General features: G+C 43.3%; 2 protein-coding genes across 2 annotated transcripts; one reads left to right on the plus strand and one right to left on the minus strand.

Moving 5' to 3' along the window:
- Positions 1-4037: 4037 nt before the first annotated feature.
- Positions 4038-5454, plus strand: LOC134198544 (TNF receptor-associated factor 3-like). The gene has a single exon (XM_062667955.1). The coding sequence runs from the start codon at positions 4203-4205 to the stop codon at positions 4992-4994; it is 792 nt and encodes a 263-aa protein (XP_062523939.1). The 5' UTR covers positions 4038-4202; the 3' UTR covers positions 4995-5454.
- A 2777-nt stretch (positions 5455-8231) lies between these two features.
- LOC134198293 (uncharacterized protein K02A2.6-like) lies at positions 8232-8789 on the minus strand. Its single transcript, XM_062667659.1, has one exon. It carries the CDS (start codon positions 8787-8789, stop codon positions 8232-8234), a length of 558 nt encoding a protein of 185 aa, XP_062523643.1.
- Positions 8790-13668: the final 4879 nt, after the last annotated feature.

A 13668-nucleotide genomic window follows, 5' to 3' on the forward strand; every position in this document is an offset into this window, starting at 1 on the left:
TTTGCGACACAGACTGTGACAGTTTGGCGACACAGATCTAGACTCACAGTTTGACAACGCAGACTGTGACCATGTCCCATATGATCATCTGCTAGTGTGCATCTTTTCATGTTTAGAGGCTGCAGCCATCCGGGTTGTCCGAAGTGTGGTGAAGTCGTCTGTCTACAAGGGGTGCAGATACAATCACCAAACATCAGATCGTTGTCTAATACTCACGTTCTGCATCTGCTAGACTTACCCAGACAATTTTGCAGACAAAGAGCTAAGCCAGCTGCGCTTTTTTTGCAGCAATCGTGACTATGGCTGTGAATACAGGGGCACACAGTCTGAACTCAAAGCAAGTGTTGTTGGTGCATGTTACTCGATTTATTGCTAATCAGAAATGAATGTACTGTCTATTGTTTGCAGGAGCATTCTTCGTCGTGTCGGTACAGACGTGAAGAATGCCCCAATGAAGGCTGTGGTACACATGTGGTTGTAGCGCTCATGCCAGATCACGTGTCATCTTGTGGCTATCTTTCAGTGCCTTGCAACTTTTGCTATCAACCGGTTGCGAAGCGCTCACTACAGGTACGTCACTGTTCGTTGTATAGTGCTGACTGTTTGAGTGTCAAATCGTTTATGTTGCAGTTGCATCTAGTAAAGAATTGCACACATTTTTCCGTGCCTTGCCCTCTAGATGGGTGCATGGAGACCATCTGTAGGGAAGAGGTAAGTCTAGTAAATTGTAGCCATATTGACTGTAATCAGGGGCGTATCTCCTCAGGGGGATTCCAACAGTTGGCCATAGCTGTTTAGATCTATAGGGTTGACAGCATGCAGGCTAATCCCAAAAAATATTTGAATCGAATTGTCACAATGTTTGAATGATTCGTTTAATTTTAGATAAGAAATTGTTGCTATGCTTTGGACTGACTAGGGAGTCGGTTTGTGTCTGTTCGTAACGTATCTCCGCTGCTCACCCTTTCTTTCAATTGATATATGTGTTTAGGAACAGAGCTGCCTCCTTCCATTTGACATCTGTAGGACACTTGCCGGTTACCTCGGTGATAGTCCTAGGCTTCCGGTCCCTTCCCGTAGGTGAATAGTGGCCTATGTGTACAGAATGTTCTACGTCGAAATGTTGTTCATGTGCTGTCTGATCATGCTGTTGTTTCCCTGCTTTGCTTGGCAATAGTAATGTAACGGATGTTGTTGCTATTCAAAATCTGGAAACCGAGAGCTTGTAAAACACAGGCCATTATCTCAAACAATGACGTCCGGCAGGCCATGTGTTATGACTTGACTGCACTTCTTGACCGTGACCTCTGCCGTTGATAGTTTACCCGTGTTGTATACCTCCATCAATTCAAAATGGACATTAATCAAGATCAAAACATGTGGTCCAAGAATGAGTCAGCATAGTCTACATGTACCCGGGACCGAGGTTTCATGGGCCACTCTCAAGTGTGTAGTGGAGCCAGGAGTGTTTTGGGCCAGTCTTTTTGTTAGGTGTCACAATGTTCGCCACTTTTTCGATGTCATTGTCTATGTAGAGCCACCAAGCCATTGCTCTACCCAGCTCCCTCATCTGGGATATTCCAGGATGTCCTGAATGTAGCTCGTCCAAAGTAGTTGCTCGGCCTTGTGGTGGTACACTCACTCTGTTGCCTAACATCAAACATCCCTTCTATGGCCATCGACAGTCTCCTTTTGCATACGGTTCGAGTACCTCTGGATTCTTGCTCGGCCATACGTAGTTTCGAGAGGCATCATCCAGTAATAACTGCTAGTAAGGCTTACTCATGTCAGGTTTGCTGAATAGCTTTTCTCCAACTAGCTGTACCAACAAGTCCTCGATCTCTGGAAGAGGATAACTATCCACCTTTGATGCTCTATTCACTGCCAGTTTATAATGTGTAATAATACGTATAGTCTCCTTGTTTTAGGACTGTAAAGATGGGCGCAGCTTAGTCTGAGAACTGCACTGGTTTTATTACTCCACTCTTCTGGAATTTAAGCAATGCTTCCGGCACCTTCTTTCGCAGTGCATATGATACCTTCCTTGACCGGAAGAGCCTGGGTGTGGCTTGAGGGACTAGCTTTTATCCCTCTGAGTGTTCTTAATGCCTCACTAAACACTTCTGCCTTGTTTGCTAGTATTCGCTCCAATCTTTCATTTCTTTGTACCTTGAACATTCCCTGCCAATCTAAGGGAATAGGTTTCAACCAATTCCGACCCATGAGACTTGGTCCCAGACCTTCCACCACATGCAGCTCCAAGAGTTTAGGTTTATCTATGTTGCTGGTTTGCACGTCTACCAACACTGTTCCCGAAACAGTTATGTTTTTCCCACCATAGCCCCTGAGCACTGTAGTACTCTTATTTAATGGAGGAGGTTAGACCCCCAGAGGGTCTGAAACTCTGACCAGTTGAGTACCAAAACTGACGCTCCTGTGTCCCCCTCGAATTCCACTGCTTTTCCATTGATTTGCATGGTAGTGCGTATGTCATGCCCTCTTGTCCAGTTGATGTGTATATATACTGCACTTGTTTCTCTGCCTGTAGTTGATGTGTTTTCTCGTCTGCCTCCTGAATGGACGGCTTGATGGTAGGTAGTTGTCATCTCCTCTCCGTGGCCGAGGGCGACATGCTCTGCCCACATGGCCTACCTTTTGGCAATTAAAACAGCGGAATTCTTGAACCGGCAATAAGCACATGTCCCAATTCAGTGCAACGGTGCACGACTGCGGGGTGTCATACTTCCGTTGTCTACTCTGTACCTGGAGAACTGCTGATGCTACAGGAGGAGGTTGCCCTGCTAGACTGCTCCAATTGGATTTCATTTTCTCGTTGTCCCTGCCCGTACTCTTCATGGTTTTCGCAGTATTCCATGCCTTTGAAAAGGGCAGCTCTCTCTCTCTCTACGACAGAAGTGACGTTGTACTCGTTTGTTTGCAATCCCGCAAAGTCAAACAGTCCCGCAACATAGGTTCCAGTGTCTCTCCAAATTCGCAAAGTTCAGACAGTCCTCGTAGGGCCTCCACAAAAATTGCTACCGATTTCCCCGGCTGTTGTGCCGAAAACGTTGGAGCGGTACGGCCGGCTTCGGGTTTTGGTGCTTGCTAAGTACGTCACACAGTTGCTTGAATATTTTCTCACCTGGTTTGGCGGGAGCCACGAGGTTTCTCAATCGCTGGTAATTTGCCACTCCTACAGCCGTCAGGAATATCGCGTGCTTCTGTTCGTTCTTCGTAATCCTGTTGGCTTCAAAATAGACGTCATCCGTTCTTGGTAGTGGGAGCTATCGTTGGCAGTCTCCTCGAAGAGATCCAGGAGGCCGAACGTTACTGTAGCCGCTGTTGTTGGGGGCGAGTTGTCTACTGGCTCAGCCATTCTCGTTGCCAATGTAGTAACTGTAACTTGTTCTTAGATATAGATACAGTTCCGAGCTTCGCATCTACGAATAGGGTTCCCGGATCGAACCAAAATTCCGCATCTACTACAATAAGTATACATGGATTATTGTAACACCACTGTGACAATAGTAGCCAATTGTAGAATTTTTCTAGACATTTGAGACTAGACTGGACCCTCACACTCGCTCTAAGAAATCAGTCAAAAACAACTCAGCAAAAGCATGTACATCACAAACGTCCACAACCTTTAGATAAGACACAGCCAAAGGTGTTTCTGCACACTCTGGCAACTCTTTGGAATATGTCTCTGGTAATATTATGTAACATCTGATTGTTTTATTTGTACCTTCTTCCTCATTTGCAAGGATGCCACTGGAACAAGGATGTTTGTTTACTTAAGGTACCATATTTTGAGATTTATGTGTTGCTATTTGTGTGGTGGCATCACGATATATAATTATTTATTTTGACTGCTTAAATTTTGACAGCAATTTGCTGGACTAATTAACAGTTTGTATTCTACGGTTTCCCTGATTAGATTTTCCGTATTATGGGAATGTAAAAACTAGATATGAAGGTGATAGATTTTAGAATTACTAGCTGTCATTTGTCATTTATTAATCTTGGAACATATCTTTGTTGTGTAAAGTATGTGATGTCAGACATGATTTGTACTGTTTATGGTATATGCACTACTGAAAATAGTCGTCTGTGATATGTGACTTTCTTCTATTGTGTAGACAATGTAAGCGGTGATTATCAATTTGTATACCTTGTTTGTTGTGTAGGCTTCAAAAGAACAAATGGTGACTCCGTTGCAGCAGAAGACATTAGAAGCATGTTACCAGTCTGTCGATAATTTACAGAAAGACTTGAAGGAACGATTACAATCGTTCGAGCGTCACATGCGAGGTCTGATGGAAAAGTGTATGAAGTTTGAAGAAGTAATAACTACACTGTATACCAGAATTCAACAACTAGAAGAAGATATCGCAAAGAATCGAAAATCTAGTGGCATGACCGAAGCATGTCAGCAACAATTTCAATCCCAAGATCGGATTCTTGCTTCCCACGATATCAAATTAGCAGAGGATGGTCTGCGATTGGGTATGATGGATTACAAGAATACCGATGGCATCTTGAGATGGAAGATTACCGAAATCGGAAGGCGCAGAAGAGATGCAGTGAGTGGTAAAACACTATCGATATACTCACAGCCATTCTATACATCACCAAACGGGTACAAGATGTGTGCAAAGCTGTACTTGAATGGAGATGAGATGGGTCGTCGATCTCACTTGTCTTTATTCTTTGTTATCATGCGTGGCAAATATGACTCTGTGCTTCCATGGCCTTTCAAGCAGATGGTGACTTTGATATTGATAGATCAAGGCGGACGTCGTCATATCTCTGATACGTTCATGCCCGATCCATCTTCGTCTTCATTCAAGCGGCCAAGGAGTGAGATGAACATTGCCAGCGGATGTTCATTGTTCGTCTCGCTTTCTACTCTGGATGGAGGAGGATACATCACTGATGATACATTGTTTATCAAAATGATAGTGGACTCTACTGAACTGTATCGCGCTGATTAGACAGTAGACTTCAAGCAGCCAGAGAGCAATGTGAACATTTATTGCCAGTGGATGTCCGTTATCTCTCAGGTACTGTACCACTCTGGACGGAAGGCCAGGATGCAATCAAAATGGTAGTTGAAGCTACTGAACTGTATCGCTTTGATGCACAATAATGTAGTTAATTAATTATCTTAGCCAAGGTTAGTTGTGTCTCTATATACCCAAGTTATTGGCCAAACACCACATGGAGCTTGGATATGGAAGACACTAAACCTTATAATTATATATGCGAGTTGTAGTGGAGGCTGCAGTCTAAGTAGGTACTCTTATTTGTTCGTGATATGGACATAAGCGTGTTACTTAGTATATTTTCAACTAATGTATTTAGAAGAATTATTGTTTACTCGTATTTCATTTGGTCCAGTTGCTTGTGGGCAGGCATTAGTGCTAGCTATATAGCAAATATTTATCGCATTGAAAGATCCTTTTTGTAATTAATTAATAATACATTTGACCACTGGCTTAGGGTCCGTAGGCGGGGTATCCAGCCGGTCTTTGCCCCTTGTGATGTTGGGGAATAGCCGGAAACGCACGCCAATTAGAGTACGTACACGAAGACTGACCAGCATATTATTTGCCCATATACATCAATACACGCATGTGTACACGACATTTTCTCTACCCTTTTCTAAGTTCTAACACAACACAACATAGCCAAGACTGTAAATCAATACGGAAGAGTCATGTAGAGTCCACATGAAATCAGAGTGACCAGCGGGCCTGCAGGTAGGGCGCTTGCTTCGTCCAACTTGAGGTCTTGCTTCAGGTCTAGATTGAAGAGGAACGTGACTCGAACAATTAGGTGGTTCAGACTGATGAGATGGAATAACCACTGGAACTTCAATTAGTAAGAGGTTGACGTTCCAAAGAGAACTATCTGATAACCGGAATGAGGTTGTCGAGTCGTGCTTCTTGATGGCCATTGGTTTAGAGTATGCTGGCCGGTGCCATTTTATGTCGTCTGACTGGATTTTTTATCCTCACAAGCCTACCCGGTTTAAACTTTGGAGTCTGCATTGGGTGGTTGTGATCGAAGTATATAACTTAATTCGCTTGTTGGCTTTGATGTCCTGGGCTAACTGATCAGTGCTGGGCACATTTGAGGTGACGATTTGGAATGGAGGTTGTAAGATGCTAAGAGTAGTCGAAACTCCCGCGAATCATAAGCTGAGAAGGAGCATAACACGTTGTACAATGACCTGACTGATGTTCGATAATTCAAAAGGGCTTCCTGTAGAGCCTGATAAAAGGCTAGACCTTGTGCTCTGTGTGTAGGTAGACACTGCTTCAGTGTTTTGGTTAAATCGTTCAACTCCTCCGTTAGATTGCGTGTGATAGAATGCTGTTGCGTTGTGCTTGATTCCTTTGTAGCCAGAAAAGAAGTAAATTCGTTTGATGGAAATTGAGGACCATTGTCTGAAATTGTAATGTTCAGTAGACCCCACCTTGTAAAAAGATCACATATGAAGGAGATGACCCTCTAAGAGCTGTCATGACTGCATGGATGTATTTCAGGCCACTTAGAATGCAGATCATGAACAACAATGATGTATCTGTGAGTGAAGGGAGCACCATCAAGGGCGTAACTAGCATTAAAATTTTACCGAGGCAAATTTATATAAATTAATTAATTAAGCAATAATTTGTCTTTAACCTACTTTATGTATAATGTAAGTAAACATAGCTTCTATAATAACAACTGTCCCAATCTGCGATGTCCTGTACAATCTTCGTAAGACTCTCTCTCTACTCACAGCCACATCTCTATGAATATATGAAAGAGCTAAGCCACTTAGAATGCCCGATCTTTTCTGTTATCTACTAACTGATGCATCTAGCAAAATTTTTGCAACGCCACACCCATTTTATTTACCGAGGCAACTGCCTCGGCTGCCTCATGCCTAGTTACGCCACTGACCATGAATCTCATCAACTATATCAATCTGAAGCTTCTGTCATGGTTGTTTTGGCGAGTTCACTGGGTCGAGCGGTTATTTTGTGCGTTTGATGAACTTCGCCACTCTGAATGCAAGCTTTACAACTTCGAACATGGTCTTCGATCTGCTTATCAATGCCTGGCCACCACACTGAGCTAAGACACTTCTGCTAGGTTCTGACCATGTCTGAATAGCCTTCTTGAGCCATAGCTAAGACCTAGCTCCTGCTGCAGAGGTGCAGGTATGACTGCACGTTCTCCTCTGGCTAAGGAGCTGTCATTCCAAACTGAGAGCTCGTCTCGTGGCTGATAAAATGGCCATAGTATATATAGACTATCCTCCGTCTTACTTCGCCAGCCGTTGACGGTAAAATTGCAAACTTGACTTAGGAGATCATCACTGCCTGATGCGCGACGAAGTTCATCCAAGGTGATGATGCTATCAAAGGTTCTGTCAGGAGCTGCAGTGGTTCCTGTGTTGTGGAGGCAGTACCAGACGATATTCCAGGTAACCTGAACAAATAGTCAGCTACCTGGTTCTGACTTTCAGGCCTATTAGAGGTAATGAAGTCATACTAATAAAGACGATCGGACCATCTGTGCAAGCGAAGTGGACGTTGTGCAGTTCCTGATAAGGAAAGAAGGGTAGTGAGAGCCTGGAGGTCAGTTCTGAGTGTGAACTAACGGCCCTAGAAGTAAATTAACATGTCAATGTTCACATGCCCAAATGTAAGCGAGTGCTTCACATTTGCCCACCGAGTACTTTTCGGCATCAGACAGTGCTGGTGAGGCATAATAAGAGATTGGCTTCTCCTAACCATCAAGTCGCTGTGATAAGCATGCACCAAGAGCAGTTCTTTTCAGTCTGTTTGTTCAGTCCTGTACCAAAATGAGTTGTTTTCTCATTTTTTTTGTCTTCAGCATCACAAGTCAGAAATCTGGATGCTGAAGACAAGAAAATGAGAAAACAAAGGAGAAGTAGTGAGTGATGCCTTCATTTGTTCAAATGATGTCTGGCATTGTTCTGTCCAGGTCAAGGTAATATCTTTCTTTAATTAACAGGTGTCTCCTTGATGCCGTTAGAGTTGCACAATGAGGTATGAATATGAGATAACAGTTTGCCATCCCAAGAAAGGACATTAGTTCTTTGACTGTTGTTGGAGCTGGAATGGTACAAATTGCATCTACATTGACTAAATCGGCTGAATGCCATTTGCGAAAAAAACGAAACCCCAAGAACACACTTTTTTCATCGAGAATCACTTTGCGTTTTTGTAGGCGATCCAAGACAGCAGAAATCGTCTATTCTGTTCTTCTTGGGTTGCCCCATAAACAACAATGTCATCCATGTATATAGAGACACCTTTGAGGTCAGCAAGAGTTGACACCATTATCTTCTGAAATTGACTAGGGGCGGTAGACAGTCCAAAAAGCATTACTTTGAACTGAAAAATGCCATCATGACTAATGAACGCAGTAGTACTTCTTCCTTTCTCTGTCAGTGGTATTTGCAGATAACCTTGAGAAAAGTCCAATTGCCAAAAAACACTTGCTGCTATGAAACTGGCTAGTTCATCAATGGCAGGCAATGGATGCTTGCAATTGTCAGGAATGACTGCCTTGTTGACCTCCCTGGGATCCACACAAATTCGGATACTTCCAGTCTTCTTCCTGACAACAACCAGATTAGAGATCCATGGAAATGAGTCAAGAGCGTCAATGATTCCTTGTGCTTGAAGGCGGTTCAGCTCAGCTGACACTTCATCTCGTAGTGCCAGTAGCAAGCGACGGCAACGCTGAATAACTGGAGGAATCATCGGGTCCAGCCTGGGCTCGTGAGCATATCCATTGAGCTCTCGAAGTTAACAATCAAGAAAAAGAGACGACCAACGCCAGGTGATTTCAGCTACCCTCAAGGCAAATAGTGGAGCTTGATTTTGTATAGCAATCGAGAATCCCAAGTGATCAAAAAGATCGACGACCAACAAATTGGATCCCTTCGTGTTCACAAAGAACTAAAATTGATTGGCTGGCTGATCTTCTGGCTGGACAGAAAATGAAACGGTACACAATACCCTGATTGTTTTCCCATCCTATCCGGTAAGCTGAGTTGAGGTGGTTTACAACTTGTAGTTGCAAAGCAATCCACGCCATGTTTCTTGATTAATGATAGACACTTTGGCTCCAAGGTCTACAAGAAAAACAAGAGAGCACAGCTTGAAACCTGTTTGTTGACAAGAAGATATCTTATTGATAATGGAGCGGACTTTGGATGATCCGGAAGAATTTTTGGAAGATCAACAGCATCTGTCGAAATGATTCAACTTGTGGCATTGAAAACATTCCTTTCCGTTGGCGGACAAGATAAACTCCCAGATTTTGGCCTGACATACCGTAATTTCCACAATACGAAGATGATTAGGCCGGTTGTGTGGAATTGTGATGCAGATTGACCATATTGCGGCGATCGAGGCGTCTGTTTGGGCTGCTTTGGTTTTCGTGCTATTCCCTGGATGTCACTTGTTTTGGGTTTTGCAGATGCGGATGAGGTCCCGCCTAATTGCAAGGCTTTATGCTTTATGCTTTGCGGATTCCACTTGAAAGGTGATTTTCAGTGCTTTTGTGCATAACAAAATCGTCCTTTTCGAAGAGAACTCGTTCCCTAATTGCCGAAGACGTTGTCTTTTCGTTAAGTTGATTGATAATCATATTATAATGAAGAACTTTAAATTAACACAGCGCTGCCAGCTGGCTGAGGGCAGAGACGTTTTAATAATGGCGACCTGCAATCTGTGAATGCTGACGAAATCAATGTCGCTCAGTGATCACGGTTTGGCTGTGTGCCAAAGTGTGCTCTGAGTTCACTCACAATGCGCTGATACTATTACTTCAGCACGATGTTGTTCATCGTTTGCTGGTTGAATGTCCAGGCTTGCTATAACCCTCGCTAACCTTCGATCTGTACCCAAGCAATGCTCCAAAAGAGCATTCCTTCGACGATCCGACAGAACTTCAAGACCAATGGCTAGTAAATATGATTTAAACGCAAGATACCATCGAGACCACGCGAATGGAGGATCGTCCGCAAACTGCTGGAACGGTGACGGCTGCTGCACGCTGATGGGCGAAGCTCGTAGTAACTATTGCTGCTGGTATGCTTCTGCTATGTCGGGTTGCAGAATATCCTCGTCGCCAAATGTGGTGTTGGGGAATACCCAGAAACGCACGCCAATTTTTACAGTACATAAAGACTGACTATATTATTTGCCTAGCTTAGCCATATACCAAATACACGCTTGCGTACACGAATTCCCCAGGAGTAAGGTCGTCCGAGGCTAGAGAAGGTCATTCTTTGTAAGCGTGTCAACTCCATGTTTTTCCTAACATCCCACAACGTCATCTTTGTGTGTCTGTGTGTATGTGTTTGTGTGTGTGTGCCCGGGATATGGCATGGCGGCGCCCAGAATACGTTGTGGCATCTGTTGCTGTTTGTCTTCTTCGGGTCTCCTCTATTTATAACCATCTATAGGATCCCAGATACGATCAGTGAGGAGCTATGCACACATAAAGGGCACTACAAAAGGGGCTCAGTCTTGATCGTGAGTCCGAGATGTCGGTTTGATGGCGTCATGCACTCACATCAAAACTCTTCTGTCCAACTGCAGAGGACTTGCATCCATCTCAGTTGCTATCTCATTTTGCACATAGAGCAACGTTGATGGTTCAGAGATCTAGGCAATAATTTTCGATGGACGTTGGTGGTATGCACGTGATATTGAGCGTGCATGGTTGAATTTTTTGCGATGGCTGATGAAGACAGGGGCATGGATGGCTGGTGTAGACGAGAGCATAGATGGCAGATGAGAACAGGAGTTTAGACGGCTGATAAAGACGAGAAGATGGATGGATAGTGAACTTTGAAGGTGAGAGCGTGGATGACTGACGAGGTACTTCAGTTTATTATGAACGTTACGTCTATTGCTTTTGAACGTTGGACTTTTTTTATCTTTGTTCCCCAGTATATGAGGGTGAAATGGTTGCTGATGCGTCAGCTCCCCATGTGTGGCGGCGTGACCAGATACCTGGCAGCTCTATACAGTAGTGGTAGTAGTAGTAGCTGATCGTCTCCTTGTTGATGAGAATAACCATGGTTTACTGTCTCTTAATGACCAAGTCTCTAATACCAACAAGCCACAGTACGTCAAGTTCTCAAAGACAAACATCCAACTTCATCCCTATTCATTCAGAAGCCGTTGCAGATTCTAACTTTCAATATCCTTTAGTTCATCCCGTTTCATTTAAAACTATTGATGGAGATCACTTTCGACGCATGGCTTTGAAATCAAAAGGCGGTGCTGGTCCGTCGAGTCTATAACAGCTTCTGATTGGAAAAGTTTGTGTTCATCGCTCAAGAGTTTTTTTTTAAAGATCTCTGTAATGTCTTAGCCGCTTTGACACGTCGCTTATGCATTAAACTTGTACATTACAGCAGTACATCTGCATTCTTCGCTTGTCGTCTTATACTGCTAAACAAAATCCTGGTGTCCGTCCTATAGGAGCATGTGAAAGAGTACGCAGAATTATTGAAAAGACTGTTGTATCTACACTTCAATCTGAGATCCAATCAGTTGCAGGAGCCATGCAAGTATGTGCCGGGCAAAAGGCTGGATGTGAGGCAGCTATTCACTCCATGCGTTCCATCTTTGCAAACCCTGAAACAATGGTGTTTTACTGGTTGATGCAACCAATGCGTTCAACAGCTTAAACCGTCAGGTTGCTCTCACAAATATTTCCATTCTGTGTCCAGCTATTAACCCAATTCTAGTTAATGGGTTATCGAAGACCTTCTTACTTATTGGTGGGAGAAGAAACTTTATTGTCTCAAGAAGATACCACACAGAATGCTTCCCTAGCAATGGCAATGTATGTCCTTGCTACTGTGCCATTGATCGACAAAGTCAAAACAAATGGTCTCCGTCAAGAATGGTACGGGGATGACGCTGCTGGTGGCGGAAAGCTGGCATCACTCAGGCAGTGGTGGAATAATCTGGGTTCTCTTGGACCCAATTTTGGTTATTTACCTAACGGCTGTAAATCTTGGCTTATAGTCAAACCTGAACGATTCGAAAAAGCAAAAAAAGGAATTTCTTGCCACAAATGTGGAAATCACAGCATAAGGGAAAATTATCTTGGTGCTCCACTAGAAAATCACAAATTTTGTCATGACTTTTTGCAAGCCAAGATCAAGGAGTGGACAATTCAAATTGACAAGCTTCCTTCATTTGCTCAGTCACAGCCACATGCTGTACACAGTGCATTTACACATGGTATTGTTGGAAGATGGACCTTTACGGCTAGAACGAATGACCATCTTTCTGAAGTCACGAAACCGTTAGAAAACGTAATAAAATCAAAATTGATTCCTGCTCTGACTGGCCGTTCAGCTCCTTCAAACATAGAAAGGAATATATTCTTGCTCTTTCTCCTAAACTTGGAAGTCTGGGAATCATCAATCCTACTTCTTTATGTTAAGAGTTTCCAACTCACAAATGATAACAGCTCCTTTGTCAAGACTCGATCTTCAACAAGACACAGATTTCAGAAATGTTTCAAAAGAACGAAATCGTCTGTTATCAGTTGACATCAGCAAGAGAAATCAACTATGAAAGCGATTGCAGAACAATTAGAACATGAAGTCCCAAAAGCTATGAAGCGATCTATTGATCTAGCAAAAGAGAAAGGTGCCTCTACCTGGTTATCAGTGCATCCTTTGATCAAACATGACTTTTTGCTACACAAGTCTGCATTTCGCAACGCGTTATGCATTAGATATGGTTGGTTGCCTCTTCGCTTAGCTGATACTTGTCCGTGAGGTAAAAAATTCACGATTGATTATGCTCTTGCCTGTCCAACTGGTGCATGGATACCCAACACTCAGACACAACGAAGTACGCGATCTTATAGCAAGTCTTCTCTCTGATGTGTCATGATATTGAAGTAGAGTTACAGCCCCTTTCTGGTGAGAGTCACAGCGCAGCAACTCGACTTACGATGAAGCTCGCTTAGATGTGTCTGCATGTGGATTTTGGGAGGTCGTTTTCAAAAAACTTTTTATGACGTAAGAGTGTTCAGTCCTAATGCTCCTTCTTACAAGTCTTCTGTAATCTCTTCCTGCTACAAAGTCCACGAACAAGAGAAGAAACGACGCTATGAAGAACGAGTGAAACGAATAGAGCATGCCTCTTTCACTCCCTCGGTGTTTTCCTATACTGGAGATGTCAGCATTTTAACTTCAACGTTTTGAAAAGACTAGGGTCTCTACTGTCCCTGAAACAAAACATTGTCTACAGTACTTCCATCAACTGGATAAGATGTCGCATTGGCCTTGCCTTACTACGCGCATCCATCATGTGTCTCAGAGGCTGCAGAACAAGAACATCTATCAACAAAGACATACTCTTGGCCTCAGCTGAGAGTAGACTACCTTGCAGTAGTTGAATTTTAGAGCTAGTTATGTGTTTAATGTAATCGTTTTACGTATGTTGCGTGCTGTACCTTTGCTTAAATGTTTGTCTTGTAAGATAGACTTTGATTTTCAAATACACCAGTTCTCACAGGTAGTAGTAGTAGTAGTACTGGTAAGTCGTAAGTCGCATTGGCTTTGCCTTATTACGTGCATCCACTAGAATTAAATAA

The sequence above is a fragment of the Corticium candelabrum genome, chromosome 2, assembly GCF_963422355.1.
Source record: "Corticium candelabrum chromosome 2, ooCorCand1.1, whole genome shotgun sequence".
Taxonomy (NCBI): domain Eukaryota; kingdom Metazoa; phylum Porifera; class Homoscleromorpha; order Homosclerophorida; family Plakinidae; genus Corticium; species Corticium candelabrum.